The sequence below is a fragment of the Mustela putorius genome, unplaced genomic scaffold (genome assembly GCF_011764305.1).
Source record: "Mustela putorius furo isolate JIRA1106 unplaced genomic scaffold, ASM1176430v1.1 tig00003909_pilon_pilon_pilon, whole genome shotgun sequence".
Taxonomy (NCBI): domain Eukaryota; kingdom Metazoa; phylum Chordata; class Mammalia; order Carnivora; family Mustelidae; genus Mustela; species Mustela putorius.
Genome location: NW_025422057.1, coordinates 39,721,497 through 39,742,593, shown reverse-complemented (window position 1 = coordinate 39,742,593; position 21,097 = coordinate 39,721,497). Strand labels below are relative to the sequence as shown.

Genomic DNA, 21,097 nt, shown 5'->3' with positions numbered 1-21,097 from the left:
GTTGAGATGCTTCATTACAGATGGGTTATGGTAGAAGTCTAGGCTCCCCACTCTGCCTTTGCTGGCATGGAGGAAGGTCATTATCTAAAGGTTTCCTGTGTTGCTAGTCTTTCTCTTCCCTGGTCCTTTGACTAAAGAAAGCAGGTTTTGCTGGATTTTTTGTTTGTTTGTTCGTTTACATTGGCTTGTGTTTTATGTTACTGGCTGTTTGAGCTCTAAGTCTGGGAAATTTTACATAAAACCGAAAACCCAGTGTGGTCATTTTTTAGGGCTACCGTAACAAAACCCCACAGACTGAGTGGCTTAACCAACAGAAATTTAGTTCTCACCATTCTGGCAGCTAGAAGTCTAAGGTCAAGCTGCTGGCAGAGTTAGTTTCTCCTGAGGTCTTTCTCTGTGGCTTGCAGATAATCGCTGTCTTACTGCATCTTCCAGTGGTCTTTTCTCTGTGTGCACACATTGCTGGTGTCTCTTCCTCTTCTTATAAGGATTATAGTCATATTGGTTTAGAACTCCACACTTATGAACTCATTAGACCTTAATTACCTCTTTAAATGCCTCATTTTTAAATATAGTCATATTGAGGGTTAAAGCTTCAACATATGAACTTCAGGGTGGAGGGGACACAATTCAGTCCAGTATACCAGGAACTCACCATCATGTTGTTCCTTGGGTCCTGAGGTCCCTAGCTCCTCTCTGTCCATCTCTCAGAATCTTCTTATGTTTGTTTTAAATATAATGTCCAGGACTTTTAGTGGAAGGAATAGGGAAAATTCTACTTTATTTTCCTGGAAGCAGAAGACCCTCCCTCTTGAGCTCTTTAAAGAGACTTTTGTGGGGCACCTGGCTGGCTCAGTGGGTTAAAGCCTCTACCTTCAGCTCAGGTCATGATCCTAGGGTCCGGGGATTGAGCCCCAGGTCGGGCTCTTTGCTCAGCAGGGAAGCTGCTTCCACCTCTCTCTGCCTACTTGTGATCTCTGTCTGTTAAATAAATAAAAATCTTTAAAAAGAGAGAGAGAGTCTTTTGTAACTCAAGTAAAAGCTGTTCTGATTTGCAAGAGGCAGGTTTCACTGGGCAAGAAATATTTTTGTGGAAATTTCCATAGCCTCTGGAAACTGGGAACTGAGAGCATAAAGATTATTCTATAAGCCATAAAGTAGAGAAGAACATGGGATGCGTGATGGCAGAGTTCTATCCCAAAAGCAGATACAATCCCTTTTTCTGAGGAAGAAAAATCCTCAGATGAGATTGACAGAGGTTGAAAAGCTCTAAACCTCAGAAGAGGAGCCTAGTGTTCTATCTTCACAGACCTTGTGAGGCAGGAAAATAGGAATCTTACTTAAGTCAATCTCCCTCCCAGGGGGATAGACCAGAGAAGGCAAGTGTCCAAGACCGAGCTGTGTGTGTGTGTGTGTGTGTGTGTGTGTACGCACGCACATGCGCGTGCACAGGTAGAGGTGTTGGGGAGCAGCACCTGATATCTGAAGCCCTCCAAAAGACAGAGGCGCTCTGTTCCCTTCATCTTGTTCACCTTAGTCACAGTCTATAAGCTTTCAGCCTCTAACAGAAGCTCCAGGTCCTCCAAGGCCTCGTGGTCTCTGGAATTTCTGCATCACCGAAGCTGTCAGCTCCCCAGGCGTGGGTGGCCGAGCAAGCTCCTCCTATTACTCACCTCCCACTTCTCACTATTAAGCAGGGCTCCTTGAGGAAGATTGATTTACCACATTAAACGAGCCCCCATGTGCTCGATGAGAATGTCACAAGACAAACGGCTCCTGCCGCGTGCCTCCAGCCCCCCACCCCCTGTTTCCATTATACTGGGGCCAGAGTCATGGTGGATGAATTTGGGTGTAGTTCATTTTCTGCCTTACACGATAAACTTGTCAGCCTTTGACCGATCAGCTACTCGTATGCAGGGAGTTCATTTGCAAGGCCACCTGGCATCTCGGCTCGGCTGTCCTGCTCCCATTTCACCCTGTCTAATGAGCCAGGACCTGGGTATTGTAGGTTGGCGCTGAGCTCTGGGGCCCTGCACAACCTGCCTGTGATGGTGATGGCTCAGTCCCTCCCCAGGAGTCCCGTGCTTCTTCCTGGAGGCGGCTGGGCACTGAGACCTAGGGAGCCATCCTTGTTTGCTGTCAGGTTCATGTTGTCCATCTGGGAAGGAGTGTGCCAGGCCTCCTCTCTCTTGCCCCGAGGATGTGTTAGGCCTACTCCCCAGCATCCTGGCTAGACAGGCCTGTCCACTCCACATTGGCCTTAAGGCTGTTTCTAAGGAAATTTTGCTATAGGCAGATGCCCAGCCTGGGCTTTCAGAGCTCACTGAGACATGGCCAACAGGGCCTAGATGAGTAGGTCTGGGGCTGCCCATGGTCCCTTAACTGGCCTCCAGACCAACACCCTCCCCAGGCTGCTAGGCAGCCTAGACTCTGCTCTGACCACATCAACCCCTATCCAAGATCCTTTGGCGGCTGCTTGTTGTTGCTAGATGAGGCCATTCACAGCCCTTGATGATCTGTTCCCAACCTGGGCACTGGGGTTGCATGCTGGGGATCAAGTCTAGCTCCCTCAGTTTACTGGATGACCTTAAGCAAGACATTTAGCATCTCTGTGAACAGGGATGATAAAAACGCCTATCTCATGTTCATTAGTATGAGGACTTAGGTTTATGCCTGGCACATAGTAGGTGCTCAACAAATGTTCACTAATAGCATCACTTCACTGCATTCTTCAGCCTCACCTAAATCCTACACGCCTTCACCTACAATCTGGGGGGTGAACTGCAGCCTGGGGTGGCCTGCTCACCCACATTCCGCCCACAAACCTGGGTGTCTGCACCCCAGCCCTCAGAACATTTTCCAGCACTGTTATCTCCCTCCTGACAGGCTTCCCCCCTTCCTCTCTGCCTATTTGAATCTGACCACAGTATGGCCAAGGCCTTCCCATGCTCTGAAGTCACCAGTCAGCCTGGAATCCCAAACGAACCCCCAGAACAGCACACAGGGCAGGACCACTGCCCAGAGCCATAGGTGGGGACTTCTATAGAGCAGACAGGGGCAGGACTGGGAGCCTTGCAAAGGGTAAGGAATCCCTTCCCTATCTCCATCCCTCCCAACCTCTCACCATTCCCCCATCCCATAAGGGTCCATACCCCAAAGGTGGTGGTTTTCTGATCCTCAAGCCAGCTGGGCTCCTCCAGGTTCCTTCTCTGAGCTGCATACACAGATCTCTGCCTCACCTGTCCATGTACACTTGAGTCCACTGCCAGCCATGGACACTTTCCTGTGCCCACCTGCACTGGAGACCCAGCCTCCACCCTCTGCGAGCTCCCAGACATGGGGGAGGAGACTGGGTCAGAGCTTCTGGGGTTGGACTGGCACTGACTGCTTGAAGCATGGGGAAGTCTGTAGTCAGTAGCTGGGTCATGTATGGTAGGGCATGCGCAATGTCGTAGGAGACAACAGGTGTAGAGGGGATGGGTCTAGCCCTAGACCCAGGTACTATACGAGGCCAGCCTAGTGAACAGAGCAGAGGTGCTTTGTCTGCACTGAGGAGCAGCCGCCATCCTCTGGGTGTGAGTTCTGGAGGGCAGGCGCTCTGTCTGGGCTGTTGCCACCCATGCCAGGCCTAGGTCCAGCCGCATTAAAAGGATCAGAGAGCTTGGGAGAGGTTTATGAGTGAAACTCTGATAGGCAGAGTAGGAGAAGGTCCCCTATCCAGGAGACACCCTATGCATTCAGGGGATGTGACCCTCGAGGGGCAGCATGGTAAGCCACGGAGCCCAAAGGGCCATGTTTAAACTCAACCTCATAGAAGTCATTTCAGGTTGAAGATGGTAACACAGTGACTGCCGCACCCTTCAGGGGCGGAGGGAAGGGGAATTTCCCCAGAGCTTCAACTGGGTTACCTTTACATCTAGATCTTCAGGGCATGACCGAAAGTCTTGGAGATGATCAGATTCCAGGAAAGCCCAAGAAGCCATGCAAAAGATAAGGAGTCATCCTGGCCCCTTCGGGATCAAGAGGGGTCCTGAAAGCATGGTACTCTCCAAACCCTCATTCTACACAGGAAGTGGGGTAAAGATGACCCAAGGATGGGCTGGCTTGCTGGTCATTCTGCTTCTCAGACTGGAAGGCTTGCTGTGAGAGGGATTTGCAAGAAGTGGGAGGAAGGGGATGGGTGGAGACTGGAGACTGTCTTCCGTGAGACTGTATACAGACGCCTCTCATGAGCTGGAGAAATCACGTGGGCAGAGCAGTGATCGTCACAGGTGACCTTAGCATCCGTGTGCCTATCTTATGTTGAGGAGGCCCAGGGGAGATTCTTGGGGACTTCTCCGCTCAAGGCTGACTGCACTGGAAGAGGGAAGTCACCACATGTCCCAGGGAGGGTCAAGGTGAGGCCAAGAGCAGGGAGGAACATACAGGACCCCTGGGTCCCTAGCTGGACAAAGGGAAGGACAGGCTCCCACTGGCAACGTCAGACTGTGTATGGACTCAGCCTCCCACTGACTAGGGAAGGTCCCATTGTGCCTGGCTTCAACCCACAGGCAGGACCTGGCTGGTAAACGGAGACCACACTGGCTCCCACACATTCCCTGGACTTCAGGAAAGCAGATTTCAGGTGGCTATGAGAGGTGATGGGCATAATTTTTGGCTTGAGGCTCCAGAAGAAGAGAAACCTCCAGAACCAGGGGCTCTGACTCAGCAGTAAGTGGGATCCCAGTAGTGAGGGAAAGGGCAGGAGCAGAGAGGTATGTGTGCCTGGGCTTGGACTGACTACAGGAAATAGAAGGGCCAGCACTCAGGACCAGAACCTGCCCCACTGCCTGTCTTGATGGGGCAAAAAGGAACAGGGACTGTCATCTTGTGCAGGGGCTCCTTAGCCCGCAGAATGTTTCTCTCTGACAAACACCTCCTGGACAGGGACCTTGGATTTCAATACCTACAGGGACCAAGGGGGCTGAATGAATGAGAGGACTATGGTAAAACAAGGGTGCGGTTTCTCAGCTCCAGCTCATTCTTACAGTGTGAGAATGTGAACCCAAACTCTCTAGATGGTATAAGTTAAGATTAGATTTGGCCTCATATGACAGAAAACCCCAAATAATAGTGGTTTAAAGAAAACAGAGGTCTCTCTTTCTCTCTTGTATACCAGAAGTAAGCCATCAGAGCTGATACGTAGTGGCTAGGATTCTTCCATCACTGCAAGGGTGTGGTGCACAGCCATATGATCCGAAAAGGAGGCTAGAGGTCCAGCCATCACACCAGTGCTCCGAGCAGTAGATAGAAGAGGGTGGGAAGAGGGGCAAAGAGCACATGCTGGTTACCTTTAAAGAAGTCTCTTGGAAGCTCTCATATAGGGTTTCTAAATTTTATTGGCAGAATTAAATGTGGGTTCTCCTCTAACTGTAAGTGAGGCTGGGCAACGCACCTTTAGTTCTGGCCCTCCATGTGCCAAGCTAAAACCAGGCACTCTGTGTCTAAAGGAAGAATGGATATTGCCCTACACAGCTAGCAGCCTCTGCCCCACAGTGTCCCCTTGCCTCCAAATACTTTGCACCCCATCTTCCATGCGCAGGATACTCTGGGGCTTGGGGGGAGAGGTAACCCTGTCCCTCATCCTGTTACAGCTTTCCTGCCCAAAAGTCTGGATAGAGGATGTGGTGGCAATGGAGGGGGCTGTGCGGGGAGAGCCCATCCAGCTGACCCAGCTCTGTTTGGGGAAGAACCTTATGCCCAATGTACCCCACAGAGCAATCAGGCTGCCTTGGTGACACGTCTCCTGCACAACTCAGTGGCTTCTAGCCTATTTGTCCTGACGAGTTCCACATGCCTGAATTGGCCTCAGTGGGCTCACCGGGGTATGGCTTCGGGGCAGACCGCCTGGCCCTTCCATCTGCGCTCTTCATTGAAATAACCGCTGAGGCGGGGAGGGGCAGGGACAGCAACACCTTGATTCCCTGAAGCTTTTCATGTGAAATTGACAGGTTTTTAATGTTCAGCAACTAATGTTTGAGAATTTTAGTTTGGAAAAAACAAACAGACCTATGGGCCAGATGTGGCTCTCAAGCAGCACAGTGGGGGGGGGGGCAGGGTACTGTTCGATGCAGGAATTGGGGCTCCTCCCCTGGCAAGGCCAGTCTGAGGCCGGTCTAATGTCCATGGAGAAGGCCCCGCATGAACCCCCTTCATCCTGGTGGGCAGTTCCAATGACCACCTGTCTGGAGGCATATCTGGCCAGAGCTGGAGTGTCGGTGGGACTCCTGCAGACCCCTGAGTGGGAGCCGGTTGCTGGGATTAGCACAGGAGCTCAGGAGAGTCTAGCTGACCGCCATGGCCCACCCACTGGAGTCAGGCGAGGAGTCAGGACCGGCTCAAGGGCTGGGTGTCCATGTGTGTCTGCCTGTGGCACATGGGGCTCCGCAGAGGGGACCTCAGACCTGGGGTCCGGAGGATAGGGATTAAGGCCTTATTTGCCCGGCCTGCAGACTCCACCAACCGGGATGCACTGGATATGATTGAACGCTGCATCTGTCTTGTGTGCCTGGATGCCCCGGCGGGCGTGGAGCTCAGCGACACCAACAGGGCTCTTCAGCTGCTTCACGGCGGAGGCTGCAGCAAGAACGGGGCGAACCGCTGGTATGACAAATCCCTGCAGGTGAGCCTCCCCAGCGGCAGAGCCAGGGCCGAGCCAGCAGATGCGCACACCTGCCGGGCTCACACGCTGGCCTGTGCTGCCCAGGATGCCACATCTGGGGCCGGGGGAGCCGAAGGCACTGGAAACGTGCCCCTGGGACTGGCCACACCCCTTCCCTAGAGCCAGTGACCAAACCCAGCTCCAACTCCCAACCTTCCTACAGCCCGGGCCAGGTATGCAGGACCTCGGGGTCAGACCTGGAGCTCACTCCCACTCTCCAAGCACACACTGTAAGGTGGGGTGTCCCGGGGGCCCCCTGAACATAACTTCAATGCATCCAGCAAGAATCATGGCTGATGCCCGGAAGTGCCAGTTTTTCTGACTCTCCATCACTCTTGTCTGACTGTTTCGACATACCTCCCTCCAACTCTAAGAAGTAGGACAGCCCAGCATCTCCACAGAAGAAAAGCCATAAAATGAAATAATGCAATTCCTATGTTTTTCATTCACGTGACATCAACCCTGAAAAAAGATGCTCACTTTAGCCCGGAGAGAAACGCTCATGCAGGTGCAGATGAAGTTCGAGTTTGGGCCCATTCATTCCTGTTTCTCCAGCCTTTTCTCTCTGGTGTGTCAATCCTGAATCGACCCTTGTTTGTTTTTAAAGCCCCCCACCCCACTTTCACAATGACCATATTAAATAGCCAGCGATCGCTATGCTTTGTGCTAACATCGGCTCCCACAGATAAGCATTGCTGGGCAACATTTCATTTTTCTCTTTCTCTGGCCTCTGCGTTCTGCAGGTTATCCTTTTTATTGGTTTGCATATTGATTCTGCTGTTTCTGATGAGTTCACTTGCTGCTGCGCTGGCCGTTTTAGCCTCCACCAGTGGTGCTAATGGCTTGTAATCTTTCATGGAGCAGCTGTGGGAATGTAATGATATAATGGATGTAGGGGACCAGAAACGTAGGAAGCCTCGGTAGTGGTTTTAAAAAGGCACTGTTTTCCTCCCTTTTGTTTTAGTGGCAAGGACAGAAAAGCATAAATGCACAAGTGGGCACAGTCTTCTCCTCCTGCCCCACAGGGGTGATTGTGCCCACTGCTGGGTGCTGTTCACAGGCAAGACAGATGATCAGATGCCCTGGAGAAGCCAAACAGGCTCCAGAGACCTGAGCTGAGCGATCAAGAGCTAGAAGGAAGCAGGAGACAGAGAAGCAGGGGACACTAGGGAGAAAAGAAAAGACTGCAAGGGATGAGTTTTGAGAAAGACTCTGTGGGGAGGTTGTTGGAAGAATGGGAGTAGAGATTCGGGCCACTGGCTCTAGGTGAGGGCTGGCGGAAGACAGGAGGAGAGTCAGCTCACATGTGTTATAGTGCCCCAGAAGGGCATCAGAAAACTGTCAATAATTGTTTGTTTGCTTGCTTGTGGATGGGAGACCAGATGGGATGCTGTGCTGAGCCGGGCTGTGGGCAGCCTCACCTCATCTGGGTTACACGTCAACAATCAAATCTCATTCTTCTCATTCTTTTTTCCCAGCACCTCTGTACATGCCGAGCATGTCCTTTGTCCACGTCAGCTAAGTACAGCTTTAGCAAACTCCTTACAGTCCCTGGGGACCTTTCCTAAACCTTCTCTCTGATCCTCCTAGCCATCCTGTGAACTGGGCTTTATTGGATCCATTTTCAATGGTAGCAAACTGAAGCCAGGAGCTAAAATATCCTGTCGAAGGTCTCCCAGCTGGCAGGTGGCTGTGGCAGACCTGGAACCCCGGTCCCTGACTCGAAGCCCAGACAGCGGTTCATGGAACACCCTTAGAACACCTTTCCTTCACTCCCACCCAGAGACAACTATTTCTCCCTAGGATCTGCCCACGATCCAAACCGGATCGTTACGTTTCTTTCACTCATTCAACAGAAGTGTTGAGCACCTACTAGGGGGTAGACATGGGTCTAGATCCTGGGAAGAAACCAGGGGGGCCAAACATACAGGCGCCATTTAGACCCATACTCTCACGAAGCTGTACAGGATTGTGGCCCTGTTGCACACTGTGTGATGGGGTGGGGGAACACAGGGCTTAACAGAAGCCAAAGGAACTTGCCCATGACCTAAGGAAAGAGCGCAGGGCTTCAGGGCGGACGGTTAGGAATCACTGGACTGCTTCAACTGGGGAATCTTGGGCTCTACCCTCACTGCCCAGAGCATTTCTGGGAAGGAGGTCACCTAATAGACCTGTCTCGATGCCCCCATATTCTCAGGTTATGGCAATTTCATACAGCATTCCTTTTGGGACATTATGTGCTTTTGTGTCCTTGGAGGAGGGTCCTCCTCACAGCCCCCCACTCCGGAGAGGCCAGGGAGACCCAGCCTGGAGCCCAGGGACTAATTTGAGATGCAGACCCTACCTGAGGTCCGCTCACTTCTCTCCCTCCTTATTGCAGTTCGTGGTGGGCCGCGATGGCACATGCGGCGTCGTGTGCGAGCACTCCCCGTTTGATGGAATCGTCCTGGTGCAGTGCACGGAGCATCTGCTCAAGCACATGTGAGTCTGGGCGCATCCTCCCCCACCCCGCCATCCCCTCACCTACCCCCGCCGCAGCCACGGGAGCCAACACCAGACTGCCAAGGCGAGGCCGGGCGAGGCCATGAAAAATTTGGGTGGCCACCGGGGGGCTGCATTAGTCTGGAAAGTGTCTTAGCGAAGGATGGATTCGGAAACCAGCTTGAGCTCAGACACTTTATCTGCCACGGACAGCGGGGGCAGGCTGGGCATCAGGAGAAGCTTGGCCAAGAATTCTTAGCCAAAAAGGAACATCTGCTTTGGCCCAAGGAACCCAGACCAATATCTAGTGCTTGTTCCGAGTCAGGCCTGTGCCGACTGTTGACCCAACAGAGGGGACGGGGGAGGTCTCTGAGCTGTACCTCCTTCCACCCCTGGGAGCTGGACCTCTCTCCCTAGCTTCCGGGCTGGCCGGACTGAGTGCTTGCCTATCCCTTAAACACACCAAGTTCCTTCCTCCATTCACGGTTTGCTCCTTCTGTCCCTCCAGAATCTTCTCCCTGAATCAAAGTTCTAAATCTCTTACATGATTTGGGAGCTCTTTAGAATCCCTAAAAGCCCAAAGCAACCCTCACAAACAAACAACACAGTTTGCTTCTTCAGTTTCTCTCCGAGTGTTTCCCAAGTGTTAGGGGAGCGGAAGAACGTGAAAAGAAATGGGTTCTGGAGTCAGGCGGAACTGGCGGGAATCCAGGCTCTGCCACGTGCTTGTTTGGGTGGCTTTGGGGACTGAGCGTCAGTCTGTTCATCTGTGCAGTGGGCCCAGGGCAACTCACACCCCCTGAGGCTCCAGCAGCTAGGATGCCCACAGGGTGCGAGGCCAGCTGCCCGCAGTCCTCAGCTCCCAGGGCCGCAGGCCATCACCTGTCTGTGCCTGCAGGGTGAAGAGCAGCAAGAAGCTGGTCCGAGCAGACTCTGTCAGCGAGCTCCCAGCCCCCAGGAGGCTGCGTTGGAAGTGCTCCCCGGAAATCCAAGGCCTCTTAGCCTCGTCAGCGGAAAAACTTCAACGGTACAAAGCCCAAGCCTCTTTTAGGGCAATGCTCTGGTGTCACCCCGTGTCCACTCTCACCCCAACCCCCTCTGCCCAGGACGATGAGGCCCCTTGGAAGTTTCCAAAGACCCCAGCTCTTCTGCCTCCCCGCCCCCCGCCTCCGCCCCCGCCCCCGGCCCACCCCTTCAGGGAAATGTAGTCAAACTAAAGGGGAGTTATAACTCTTGGGGAAATAACCTTGCTCAAGTCTCCATCATTTCCATAAAATGCAAACATGGAGCTATTTTTTCACAGGTTTCACCTGACTGAGCTGAGTCAAGGCGGGGGGAAATTATCCCTCTGCTTTGGCTGGTGGGGGGGGAGTAATAAACAACTGGTTTGAATAGGTCATTTGAATCCAAGCTACTTCAATTTGCTTGAATTTACACTACAATGTGACAAGGGGACCTTTCTCCCCAAGGGGAGAGAGGCAGTTCAGTCCCTAACGGGACACAGGCAGGAGGGCTGGGATGGGGGTGGGTCTCTGTGTCCCCCAACCCCGCACTGGCGCAGTGCCAAGTTGTGGAGGGAGCTGCAGGCTGGCAACTAAATCGGCCCCTTGGTTTTTCATTCCCTCATTCAGTAAGTGAGCATTATTCATTCATTCATTCATTCATTCATTCACTCATCAAACATATGAATGTGCCAGTACGTGAAAAGGCTGCGGACACATAAATGAATATGCCATAGAGCCTGCCATCCACACTTCAGTGGAGGAAGTAGACCCCCAGACCAAAACATGTGTGACGCAAGTGCCCAAACTGGAGAAAGGCATACAGGCCTGAACCCACAGAGGACACAGCAGTGGAATTCTACCAGGAGATCGTGGAAGGGCTTTGCAACAATGAGTCTTGAAGGATGGATAGGAGTTCGTGGTGCAGGCAGCTGGAGAAGAGGCAGAAAGGCAGCTTGTTTGAGCTTGTACATAGAAGATTTATAGAAGATGCAGGCTGGTTTGGAAACCAGCAAGTGAGAGAACGGCCAGAACTGAGGCACTAAAGGGAAGTTGAGGTCACATTTTGAAGAGCTTTGCTGTTCTTGTGTTATGGGGCCTGGATGCTGTTGTGCAGTGGGGAGGAGCCCTCGGAGGGTTTGGAGCAGGGGTTTCAGGGAGCCAGTGAGGAAGATGCAGTGAGCAAGACAGATCATGGCCAAGCTTGGAGGGAAGGGAGGACGAGTCCACCACAAGCTGCTCTGGGGGCTGACTGGCTGACGCGGGAGAGTAGAAGAGGCCTCGGGTGTTCATCCATAAAAGATGCTGAGAGCTCAACTGTAGGGGCTGTTCTTGGGATAAGCAGGCCTCTAGGAGAGCCAGTGAGTTGGTGGGCTGACATCCTTGGGTGGAGAAAGGTGCCCACTCACTTTCAGAGATCTGAGTGGTGCCTCCAAATTCTCTTTCCAGAGGTGGGGAGCCAGGAGAGGTCTGAGTGTGGGAAAGCAGGAGGAGCCTCGAGGGTTCCGAGCTGCCTACGGAAGGGAACAGGGTCTGAGTGGGCAGGGCCCAAGCAACAGACTTCCAGGTGACTGTGTGACCATGCACTCAGCCTGTTGAGAGACAGCTGGCTAACTGACTGGACCCTGGTCCCCAGAACCTGGCACAGCCCCACTGCGAGGCGAGAAGGCAGAGAGCATCTGAGGCCTGCAGCAGCGTGACTGGAGGGTGCAGGTTGCCTCCTCAGGGCTCTGCATTCACATATAGCCTGTGGACAGACCGTGTGGACCCCGCCAGACATTGCTGCAGTGGACAATCAGCCCAGACCCCGAGCTCATTGTGAAGGAGGGTACTGGTCCATACTGGTGAGGGGATGAATGCTCAAAGGCCTCAGTGTAGAGTCAGAGAATCTACCCGTTACTCGGACCATGGCTCGTGGGCAGTAAAGAGCCGGGTGTGTCACAGGAGGCTCAGCAATCATTTCTGGGTAAGATGGGTTTACAGTCGAGCAGCCCTCGCTCTGGTGACCGGGACCCCCAGGGAGGCCCCAGGCATTTCTTCTCATAGCACAACAGAGAGGAGTCTCTGTGAGGAGACATGGCTTCCAGCCATCGGAGAAACGGGTTTTTCCTTGGACAAAGGCCGTGTGCCAGGTCTGGGAGAATGGCCAGGGTGCCAGAAGAATCTGAGGTTGTGGGACACGCATTCCCAAACAGGTCAGATGAATGGCTTCTTTCAGGCTAACTTCTGCAGGCAATGGGCTCCAGGGTTTTGTTTGTGGGCAGTGTTGTCCCTGCGCATGCAAATGTCTCTTGCCCCCATGCCCCATGCCCTTCCCTGCAGCCAGGTCCCCTCCCCGACCACCAGAACAGGGCCACTGCCCTACCCGGCCAAGCCTCCCCTTCAGCTCAGGGAACCCTGGTCTGACAGGCCCTCTGCCACTTCCTCATGTCAAGTCCTGTCTCTGACACCGGATGCGTTCCCAGTGGGCAAGGACCATGTCCTCCACCTCCAGAGTCCTGGGTCGTAGACCAAGCTTGAGCCACTCAGTTGGACTTCGTAGTCTGTGCATTCTGTTTTGCATGCAATAGGGCCTCTTCTTTTCTCCCACAGAATAGTAAAGAATCTTGACTTCATTGTGTATAAGTTTGACATCTTTGGGAAAACATTCATTAAGAAGCAGAAATGCAGTCCTGATGCTTTCATCCAGGTGGCCCTCCAGCTGGCCTTCTACAGGTAAGCAAAGTCTGACAGCGGAACAACTCGGCCCAGGTGGGCTGCCCGACAAGCTGCTCTAGACTCTGGAGTCTAGAATCATCCTGGAGGGAAGAATGACTTTCTGTGGGCTGAGAAGCTGGGAGGAGCAGGGCAGGCTGCAGAAAAAGAGGAGCCGCCTGAACCGGGATTCAGAGTCAGAAATGAGAAGGAAGGACATCATAGTCAGGAAGTTGCCTGAGCAAAGGCCCAGGGGCTGCTCCTCCTCCTGCCCTCACGTGGGCCCCTATAGCTCTGCCCTCTTCCTTGATAAGGACATGCAGCCAGCACCCCCTTCATGGGTCAGGTCCAAGAATGCGAACTCATCCTTGGTTCATCCCTGTCTCTCCTCTCCCACCCGGGACACCCCCATGTCCGTCCTCCAGAGGTCTCTCAGACCTACCCCCTGTCTTCCATCTCCATGACCGCCGGCCCCTCCCCGGTCATCTCGTGCTTGCACAGCGGCGGCAAGCTCCCCGGGGGCTCTGCTTCCCACTCCCATCTTCACAAATCATCAACTTTGAAATATGCAAATCAGCTTCCATCACTTACCACCGTGAACCCTCCCCATGGCTTCCCACCATGTTTAGAACAAAGTCCAGGTTTTGAAAGGCTTCTTGTGAACTCGCCTCTCCTGGGCCCCTCCTCCCAAGCTCTCTCCCGCCTCTGGCCCTTTGCTCCCCCTGTGTCTCGCACCCCCAGCCTGCTGCCACCACCCCTCTTCACACGCCTGCTCCTCCCCTCCACCCAGGTCTCTGCCCAGGTGTCTGCCCTCAGAGGCCTTCCCTGACCCCCTTACCTCAAGTAGCCACCTCAGACCCCTTCACCATCCAGCTCTCCAGCCTATCATATCGTGTTCTCTTTCATGGCAGTCATTGTTCATGTGGGCTGCCTTGTTCATTGATTTGTCAGTTTTGTTTTCTAGACTATCTCCCCCAAGCCTGACACTCTGCATGTCTCACACACCTGGCCCAGAGTAGGCCTCAAGGGCTGAGTCACAGACGTGAGAAGACACTACGGGAGTATTAACTGGGGGTGGCACAGCCAGGTCGGGTTTAGAGAAATCTCGTGGTAGCTCTGTGTTGGGGAAGGAGAGAAAGTAGAGAGCAAGGGTTGAAAACAGGGCAGGGAGGCCAATGGGTCTTTTATAGGAGGCTAAACTAAAATGCAAAGTAGACCAACCTCAAGACAAGGCTGGCTCCTGTTGGTTCCAGTGTTCCCAAAGCAACTGGCACAGGACCCCACCAGTATCTGCTTTTACTTTGCAATATACAGGGGAGCAGGGGACATAAAGTGACCTTGCAGTAAGGCCAGGGGAAGGAGGTCTCACTAACGAGCAGACAGCTCTCCTGTGGACACAGCATCCCAGATCCTAGTGTCCTCCCGAGGGGCCATAACTCACAGGGAGAGGAAATGGCTTCAGCCACTCTGGGCACTGACTCCATGAGGAAGGCTGACGTCATCCCACGTGAGGTCTGTGCTCATCGTGAGGACACAGAGACCTCGCTGACACTGAGCCGTGGAAGGACCTGGTGTTCTGAACCACTGTCGCCATTCTGATACTGGCAGGTGGCTGAGATGGGCCATAAGACAGGGAGCATTTCAGTTCGAGAGCTAGGAGGGGCTGGCCAGCCCTGTGCACAGCCTCCTCTATCCTCAACTGATCCTTGTGGCACTGGATGTGGCCAGGAGTGGACATGGCCGGAGGCTGCTGGGCTCAGTGAACAACCAAAATAGGATCTGCTTCCCATGGAGAACATTCTTCAGAGTCTGAGCCATAACCAAAAAAAATGTTTTTACTCTGCCCCTAGATTCAGCAAAGCCTGGAAGATGTCTAGATGGGGGTTGGTCAGTGACTAGCCAGTGATGGCTTCTACTTTTGTGTTGGACATGGTATCTGCTGCCAGGGAAATGAGCTCACTGTCAGAGTCCTTCCTACCTGGGGTAATGAGACAGAAAAAGTGTCCAGAAAGTTTATTCACCTTCTCACCAAGTTACAACGCCAAGTCCTGTGCTGAATCAGACTTGGCCTTCCTCTTAGTAGAGCTCCCTCAGCACAGGAGATACACGCTCTGACAAAGCCAGCATGCAGGCCCATGACTTGTGTCCCCTTATCAAGGCCCCTCTGTGATTCTGTGTCTTCCTCCTCCCCACCTCCTCCAACACCAAAGACTTTGCTGACCGGTGAGAAAGACATGTGCCAGCCAGATGTACAAGCCTTGGAGTGCTCACTTGGTTCGTGTGCCTAATGAAAGGACTTTGCCTGGCTGGGGCCGGGAGAGGCACAGCCATGGCGCCCGTGGGTCTGTTGGAAACTCAGCTGCCCCTGGACAGGCAGGCCTGGGCTTCAGCCTCCTCCCTGCCTCAATCCATAGGTCATACTTGAATTGTTCTAAATAAAACAGGATTCCCTCAAGGATATGAATGATTAATCACATAGTTATTCCATTCTGTGCTATTAATCAAACACTCATCAGGTCTTGAAGAAAATTCTAAGTTTCCCACCAGATGGAGGTTTTTTTAAAAGTTACCCGTCACTTCTCTATTTTATATCCACACAGTGTCACTGGTGGATGAAGGCGTACACAGCTCTTCCTATTAGAGACTCCCCGACACTCATCTTTGGGAAATCTCCCCGAGAATTCTATTAACATTAAAATGAAATACTGTGCCCAGTAGAGTCAGGGCTGTAAACATAAAGCCTGCAGATGCTATTTTTCTTCCAGCGTTTATGGTTTCCTGAGACGGCGACAGCGTTTGCCATTCATCTTCCATCTTCTGCAGGCTCCACAGGAGACTCGTGGCCACCTACGAGAGCGCATCCATTCGCCGGTTCCAGGAGGGCCGTGTGGACAACATTCGCTCAGCCACTCCGGAGGCGCTGAGTTTTGTGAAGGCTGTCACTGACCACAAGGCTGCCGTGCCAGTAAGTCCTGCTCCGCCTGAGGAGTCCCCCGGGAGCCTCCTGTTGGCCAGGTCTCGGGGACAGCCAGCTCCTTTCACTTGCTGGTCCCTGAGTAGCCCTTCAAGCCCCATCTCTGGTCTGTTGACAGGATTCAGAGAAGCTGCTGCTTCTGAAGGATGCCATCCGAGCCCAGACCGAGTACACAGTCATGGTGAGTGACACAGTGCCTCTTCTCGGGGGAACTCATGACCGTGGGCCCAAAAGCTGGTCCTGCAGGCACCGGGCCATGGCACAGGACCTGTGTGAGAGCCGAGCCACCAGCCACTCAGTGGCTTGGTTGATGCCATGCCTCTCAGCCTTTTTCTTATTTTTAGTACCTGGGTAACACAGCACTCATTTTCACTTGGATTTTACAAGAATACCATGAATGATCTCTGAAAGAACAATAATGGTAATAATAGCACCAAATACGTATAGTACTTTACAGTTTATACAACAAGAAAAGTCAAATGTGAGAGATGGCGGCCAAGCCTGGCACACTGTGGTGGCTTGGGCACCTTGTATGACTGCTGGTGGGATGGTACTTATTCCCACCTAGAGCTGGTTTTGCTTTCTTATTTTCTATTTATATCACCTATGAGTAAAACGTTTTTGCTGAAAATTAATAACAAAATCAAAATTTTATTTATTTTTACTTTTTTTTTTTTTTAAGAGAGACAGCAGGGGAGGAGGGACAGAGGAAGAGGGAGAGGGAGGGAGAGAATCTTAAGCAGGGTCCATGTTCAGCGTGGAACCTGGCATAAGGCTCCATCTCATGACCCTGAGATCATGACCAAAGCTGAAATCTAGAGTAAGATGCTTAACCCACTCGGCCACCCAGGTACCCCAAGTCAAAAAAAAATTTCTTTTTTGTTAAGATTTTATTTATTTATATGAGAGAGAGAGAGGAATGAGAGAGAGAGAACACGAGAGGGGAGAGGTCAGAGGGAGAAGCAGACTCCTCACTGAGCAGGGAGCCTGACGTGGGACTCAATCCTGGGACTCCAGGATCATGACCTGAGTCGAGAGCAGTTGCTTAACCGACTGAGCCACCCAGGAGTCCCTAAATCAAAATTCTAAAGGAAATGTTCTCTTAGTTTAAGGAAGTCATTTATTTTCTAGCATGACAGAGCCATCATTTGCATATAAATAACAGAGAATAAGCTACTACTTGGACGGGTGATCAATATATCAGTTGAAATTTATTCTGATACAGTCTTTGAAGGAGCATAGATCCTGTGAAAAGGGCTTGACCAAATTTCACTCTATACACTTGAAAGCAAGTACAATGCTTATTTGGGTTTTAGAATGAGCCAATGTAGACTTCTTTCCACTGAGTTACCAGGTCCTGAATTCATCTGAAGAGTTAAATGTTCATTCTGTTTGGGGAAAATCCAGCTCACACTCATGTATTCATTGGGTATTTTTGGTCTTCTTGCTTAATGCCAGACAAGGTGCTGGGTGGGAGGAAATAAAAGGTGAAGTCCACAACCCCTGTCCTTAGTGAGTTTACTGAGTAGCTGAGAGGAAAATCCCTTAAATGATAAATCTCATCTCATGTGAAAAGGGTCCTCAGGAAGTAGGAGAGAGCATGGAGGGGCAAGCTAGTTCCTCATCTTGGGAAAGCCAGGAAGACTTCCCAGAAGAAGTGGTGCTTGATATGAGACTTGAAGGATGAAGGGATGCTTGTCAGGTGGACATAGAAGGGAAAAATGGTCCCAGAAAGGAAGAGTACGTGCAAAGGTAAAGAATCTTGAGAGAATAAGACACATTGGAGGAAAGGCAAATAGTTCAGTGTATGTTTGCGAAGGACAGAGGCACAGGAGAGCTTATGAGGTGGGATTTTTCAGTCACAAAGTTTATTCCAGTGGCCAGGTAGAAGGAGGACTGGTTGGAGCATGGGTGGTCTGCCAACATTCAGTGACACTAATTAGGAACCTATATAATATTTAGGTAGAGCTGAGCTAAGGACTGACATAGGGCATGGGCAGCTGTTTGAAGAGGTAGACACCAACTTCTGCTTAGCCATGGTAGACACAAGGGTTTACTGTTACTCCCTCTGAAATCCTCAGAAATATCAGCAAAGGCAGTTTTTTTCTTTTTTAAGCCATGAGTATACGAGGCAAAAAGAGTGAGAAAAAAAGGAACAGCAAAGTTTTCACATTGGAAAATAGAACAGATGGCCAGACTTAGCAAACCAGGGGAAGCTAAAACCCAGGCGAACAGTAAGGGAGACCCAGGAACCCAATGAATTGTAATCACAGAATGGCTCAGGCATTGGAGGCACCCACCAGAAGTACAGGTGTGTGTAGGGCTGAAAAGAAGAGGGTTGGCTGATTATTTCTATAAGAAAGAATCAGACCCTCAGTTCCTTTTCACCATCCCATGCAGTTAGGTGACTACCCTTTCTCAATGGTAAGCTAGAAGCTTAGCCTCTGGAGAAGCTCAAGACAGAAGACTCTAGATCTGGGGACACCAGGTAGAGCTCAGGGAGGGTTAATCAGATTAAACATGGCAATTAATCAAAGTCTACCTACTCAGCTCCAGGTTCATTGGGAAGTACTTTTATTACCAAGTCTCTCCAAGAATGAGATTATAGAATTTCTCTGTGGTGAAACTGACCAGGCCAAGAGAAGAAACTCACAGATACTGATGGCTGGGGTGCCCAGAGAAAGAGCCCAGCCAGCTCACCTCCCAGTGAAGGCTACCAGAGGGCAAGCACAGGCTTACCCTTGTATCTTCTTATCATTCTTTCAGTGCTTTATTCTGAAATATAAGTAAGTTGCCATTAATCATCAGACGTTGAGGAAAGCCACTAACATAAGACACAAAAGCCAGTAGAAATGTTTTTGTGTAATTTTTAAATTTTTGGTTAATTTTTAAAAATAAGTTAAGAGAAACTTCAAAGAAATGAAAACAATGCAGAAGCAGGAGAACATGTTTTAAAACTGTAATTGATGTCCTCTGAAAGATAATGAATTTATTGCATCCATTAATAAGAACACAAAACTGAAAAAAATCTTCTTGGGGCAATAAAAATAATTCTGGGGGAAATATGGTAGAAAAAATGCAATGGAAGGATTAGGAGATAAAGCTGAAATAATCTTCCCCAAATATCAACAAAACAAGAAATGAAATATAGGACAGAAAAAAGGCTCATTGTGTGAGAAATAATATCCCAAGTAATACATATCCAGAAAGAGAAAATGGTGGTAAAGGGGAAAAACAACAAAATAATTCAGGAAAACTTCTCAGAATTGAAGGACGTGAACTTCCATATTGGGAGAGCCCACTATGTATTTGCATGAGAGATGAAAAGATTCATACCAAGGAAATTTCACAACACAAAGATCAAAGAGAAGATTGTAAAATCTCAGTGGGAGAGAGGGGAAAAAAATACGAAGATCTGGAATAAAAGTGCAATTGAACTTCTCAACAATATCACTAGAAGGTGGAAGATAATGGAGCAATGCCTTCAAATTCTGAGGGGAAATTATTTTTAATGTATATTTCATACCCAGCTAAACTATGACCAACTTTGTAGACAAAAGAAAGACATTTTCAGAAGATAAGTTCTCAAAAGCTTTACTTTTTAAGCTTTCTTTCTTGTCAAACTACTGGAGGATTTAGACTACTAAAGTAAGAGATAAAACATAAAAGACATCATAGGCTCCAACAATCAGAAGATTCAGCACAAGAAAGTGAGAAAGACGGTGACAGTAAAAGGAGGTCCCAAGTCGACAGCTGTTTAGCAGACACAGAAACAATCAGCCCATAGAGAAGCCAGAAGAGGGGGCACCTGGGTGATTCAGTCAGTTAAGCATCTGCCTTTGGCTCAGGTCATGACCCCAGGGTTCTGAGATCAAGTCCCACCTTGGGCTCCCTTGCCAATCACTCCCCCAGCTTGTGCTCTCACTCACTCGCTCTCTCTGTCAAATAAATAAATAAAATCATTTTTAAAAAATAGAGAAGCAAGAAGTGAGAGATGGAATGAAATTGATAAATTATCTGATTTAGTTGACTGTACTAAGAAAAGTTTTACACTTCTGGCTGAGAGTTTAGGAATCAATCAGTTATAGATCTCTAGAAAGCTAAGCAAATGGGGAAAACCATAATTCAATCATTAAAAAATTGTCCATTCCAAGGAAAACAAAAGATGAATAAGAAAGTAAATCTGATCATAATACAGCCTGAGACTCAGATGGGAATACTTGTATAATTTAAATCATGTCAGCACTGACTCCTGATCAGACAGTGAGGAGTTAAAAGTAGCTTTATTGAGAGGATGGGAGAATGGAAGACTGTCTGGGGAGCAGGAATATAAAAGAGCCAAAGGTTCATCTTCTATCGCACGAAGACATAGATAAAGCGGAAAAAGGTAGTGAATGCATTCTAAGACTGCTATTTAGAACTAAGATAATTAAATAGCCAAATTGGTTGCCTCTGTGGAGTGGGAATCAGACCTGGCAAAGAGACAGACGCCTTCAGCTTCTCTGGGGTTTTAAGCTATATAAATATATAGCTTTGGTAATAATTTATGGAAGATTTAGAAAAATATCCTCTAAAGCATGGCTCTAGGGTTCAGCTCTGTTAACTATTTTATGTTGTTGGGAACAGCTAAATAAAACAGAGGGGGTTGGGAAGGGGAGAACTATGAAAATCTGTTGTGGTGAATCTGGAGCCTGGCTGGCTGTGTGGTGCTGGGTCAGGGTCAGGGGGAAGAAGCAAGGAGAGCTACAGCTCTGTGGCAGCTGTATTGGGCCACGGTAGCGAGAAAGGACATCCCAGTGAAGGAGTCGTCGTGGTCCAGACCCTCCCACACAAACTCTCACAGCACCTTAGGCTCTCCCTTCACAGCATGCACATCCCCAGTGCCCAGCAGCCTTGGGCACATAGTGGGAGCTCAAGTAAGTTTCCCCGAATGGATGAAAGATTGAACGATGAATCGTGTTACTCATGACGACTCGTGACCTTAATCCAAACACTTCGTTCAGTCAGCCTTGGTTGCTGCCGTGAGCTGGAGGGGGTGAGGACCAGAGGCTGGCTGCCGCACAGAGCAGCGGCTTCCACAGGTCTACACGAGTCTGCGATTTGACAGAGGAACCAGTAGCACACTCACTGCATAGACGGGCTCAGAGTCCTTCCCCTCTGTCCTAGCGGGGCATGTCCAAAGTGAGCTGTGGTTATATAACATCTTTCCAGCCTATAATTAGGTGGATCTGAAGAGACTGGAGCCTC

At 50.4% G+C, this 21,097-nt stretch overlaps 1 protein-coding gene across 1 annotated transcript in view; it reads left to right on the top strand.

Annotated features, from left to right (window-relative positions):
* CHAT (choline O-acetyltransferase) overlaps window positions 1–21,097 on the top strand; it is a 51,095-nt gene that overhangs the window by 23,935 nt on the left and 6,063 nt on the right. Inside the window, exons 8-13 of the mRNA XM_045068910.1 lie at window positions 6,492–6,661; window positions 9,081–9,181; window positions 10,080–10,208; window positions 12,775–12,897; window positions 15,700–15,841; window positions 15,969–16,031. Of these exons, the coding sequence (XP_044924845.1) occupies window positions 6,492–6,661; window positions 9,081–9,181; window positions 10,080–10,208; window positions 12,775–12,897; window positions 15,700–15,841; window positions 15,969–16,031 (728 nt within the window). The remainder of the gene's footprint in view (window positions 1–6,491; window positions 6,662–9,080; window positions 9,182–10,079; window positions 10,209–12,774; window positions 12,898–15,699; window positions 15,842–15,968; window positions 16,032–21,097) is intronic.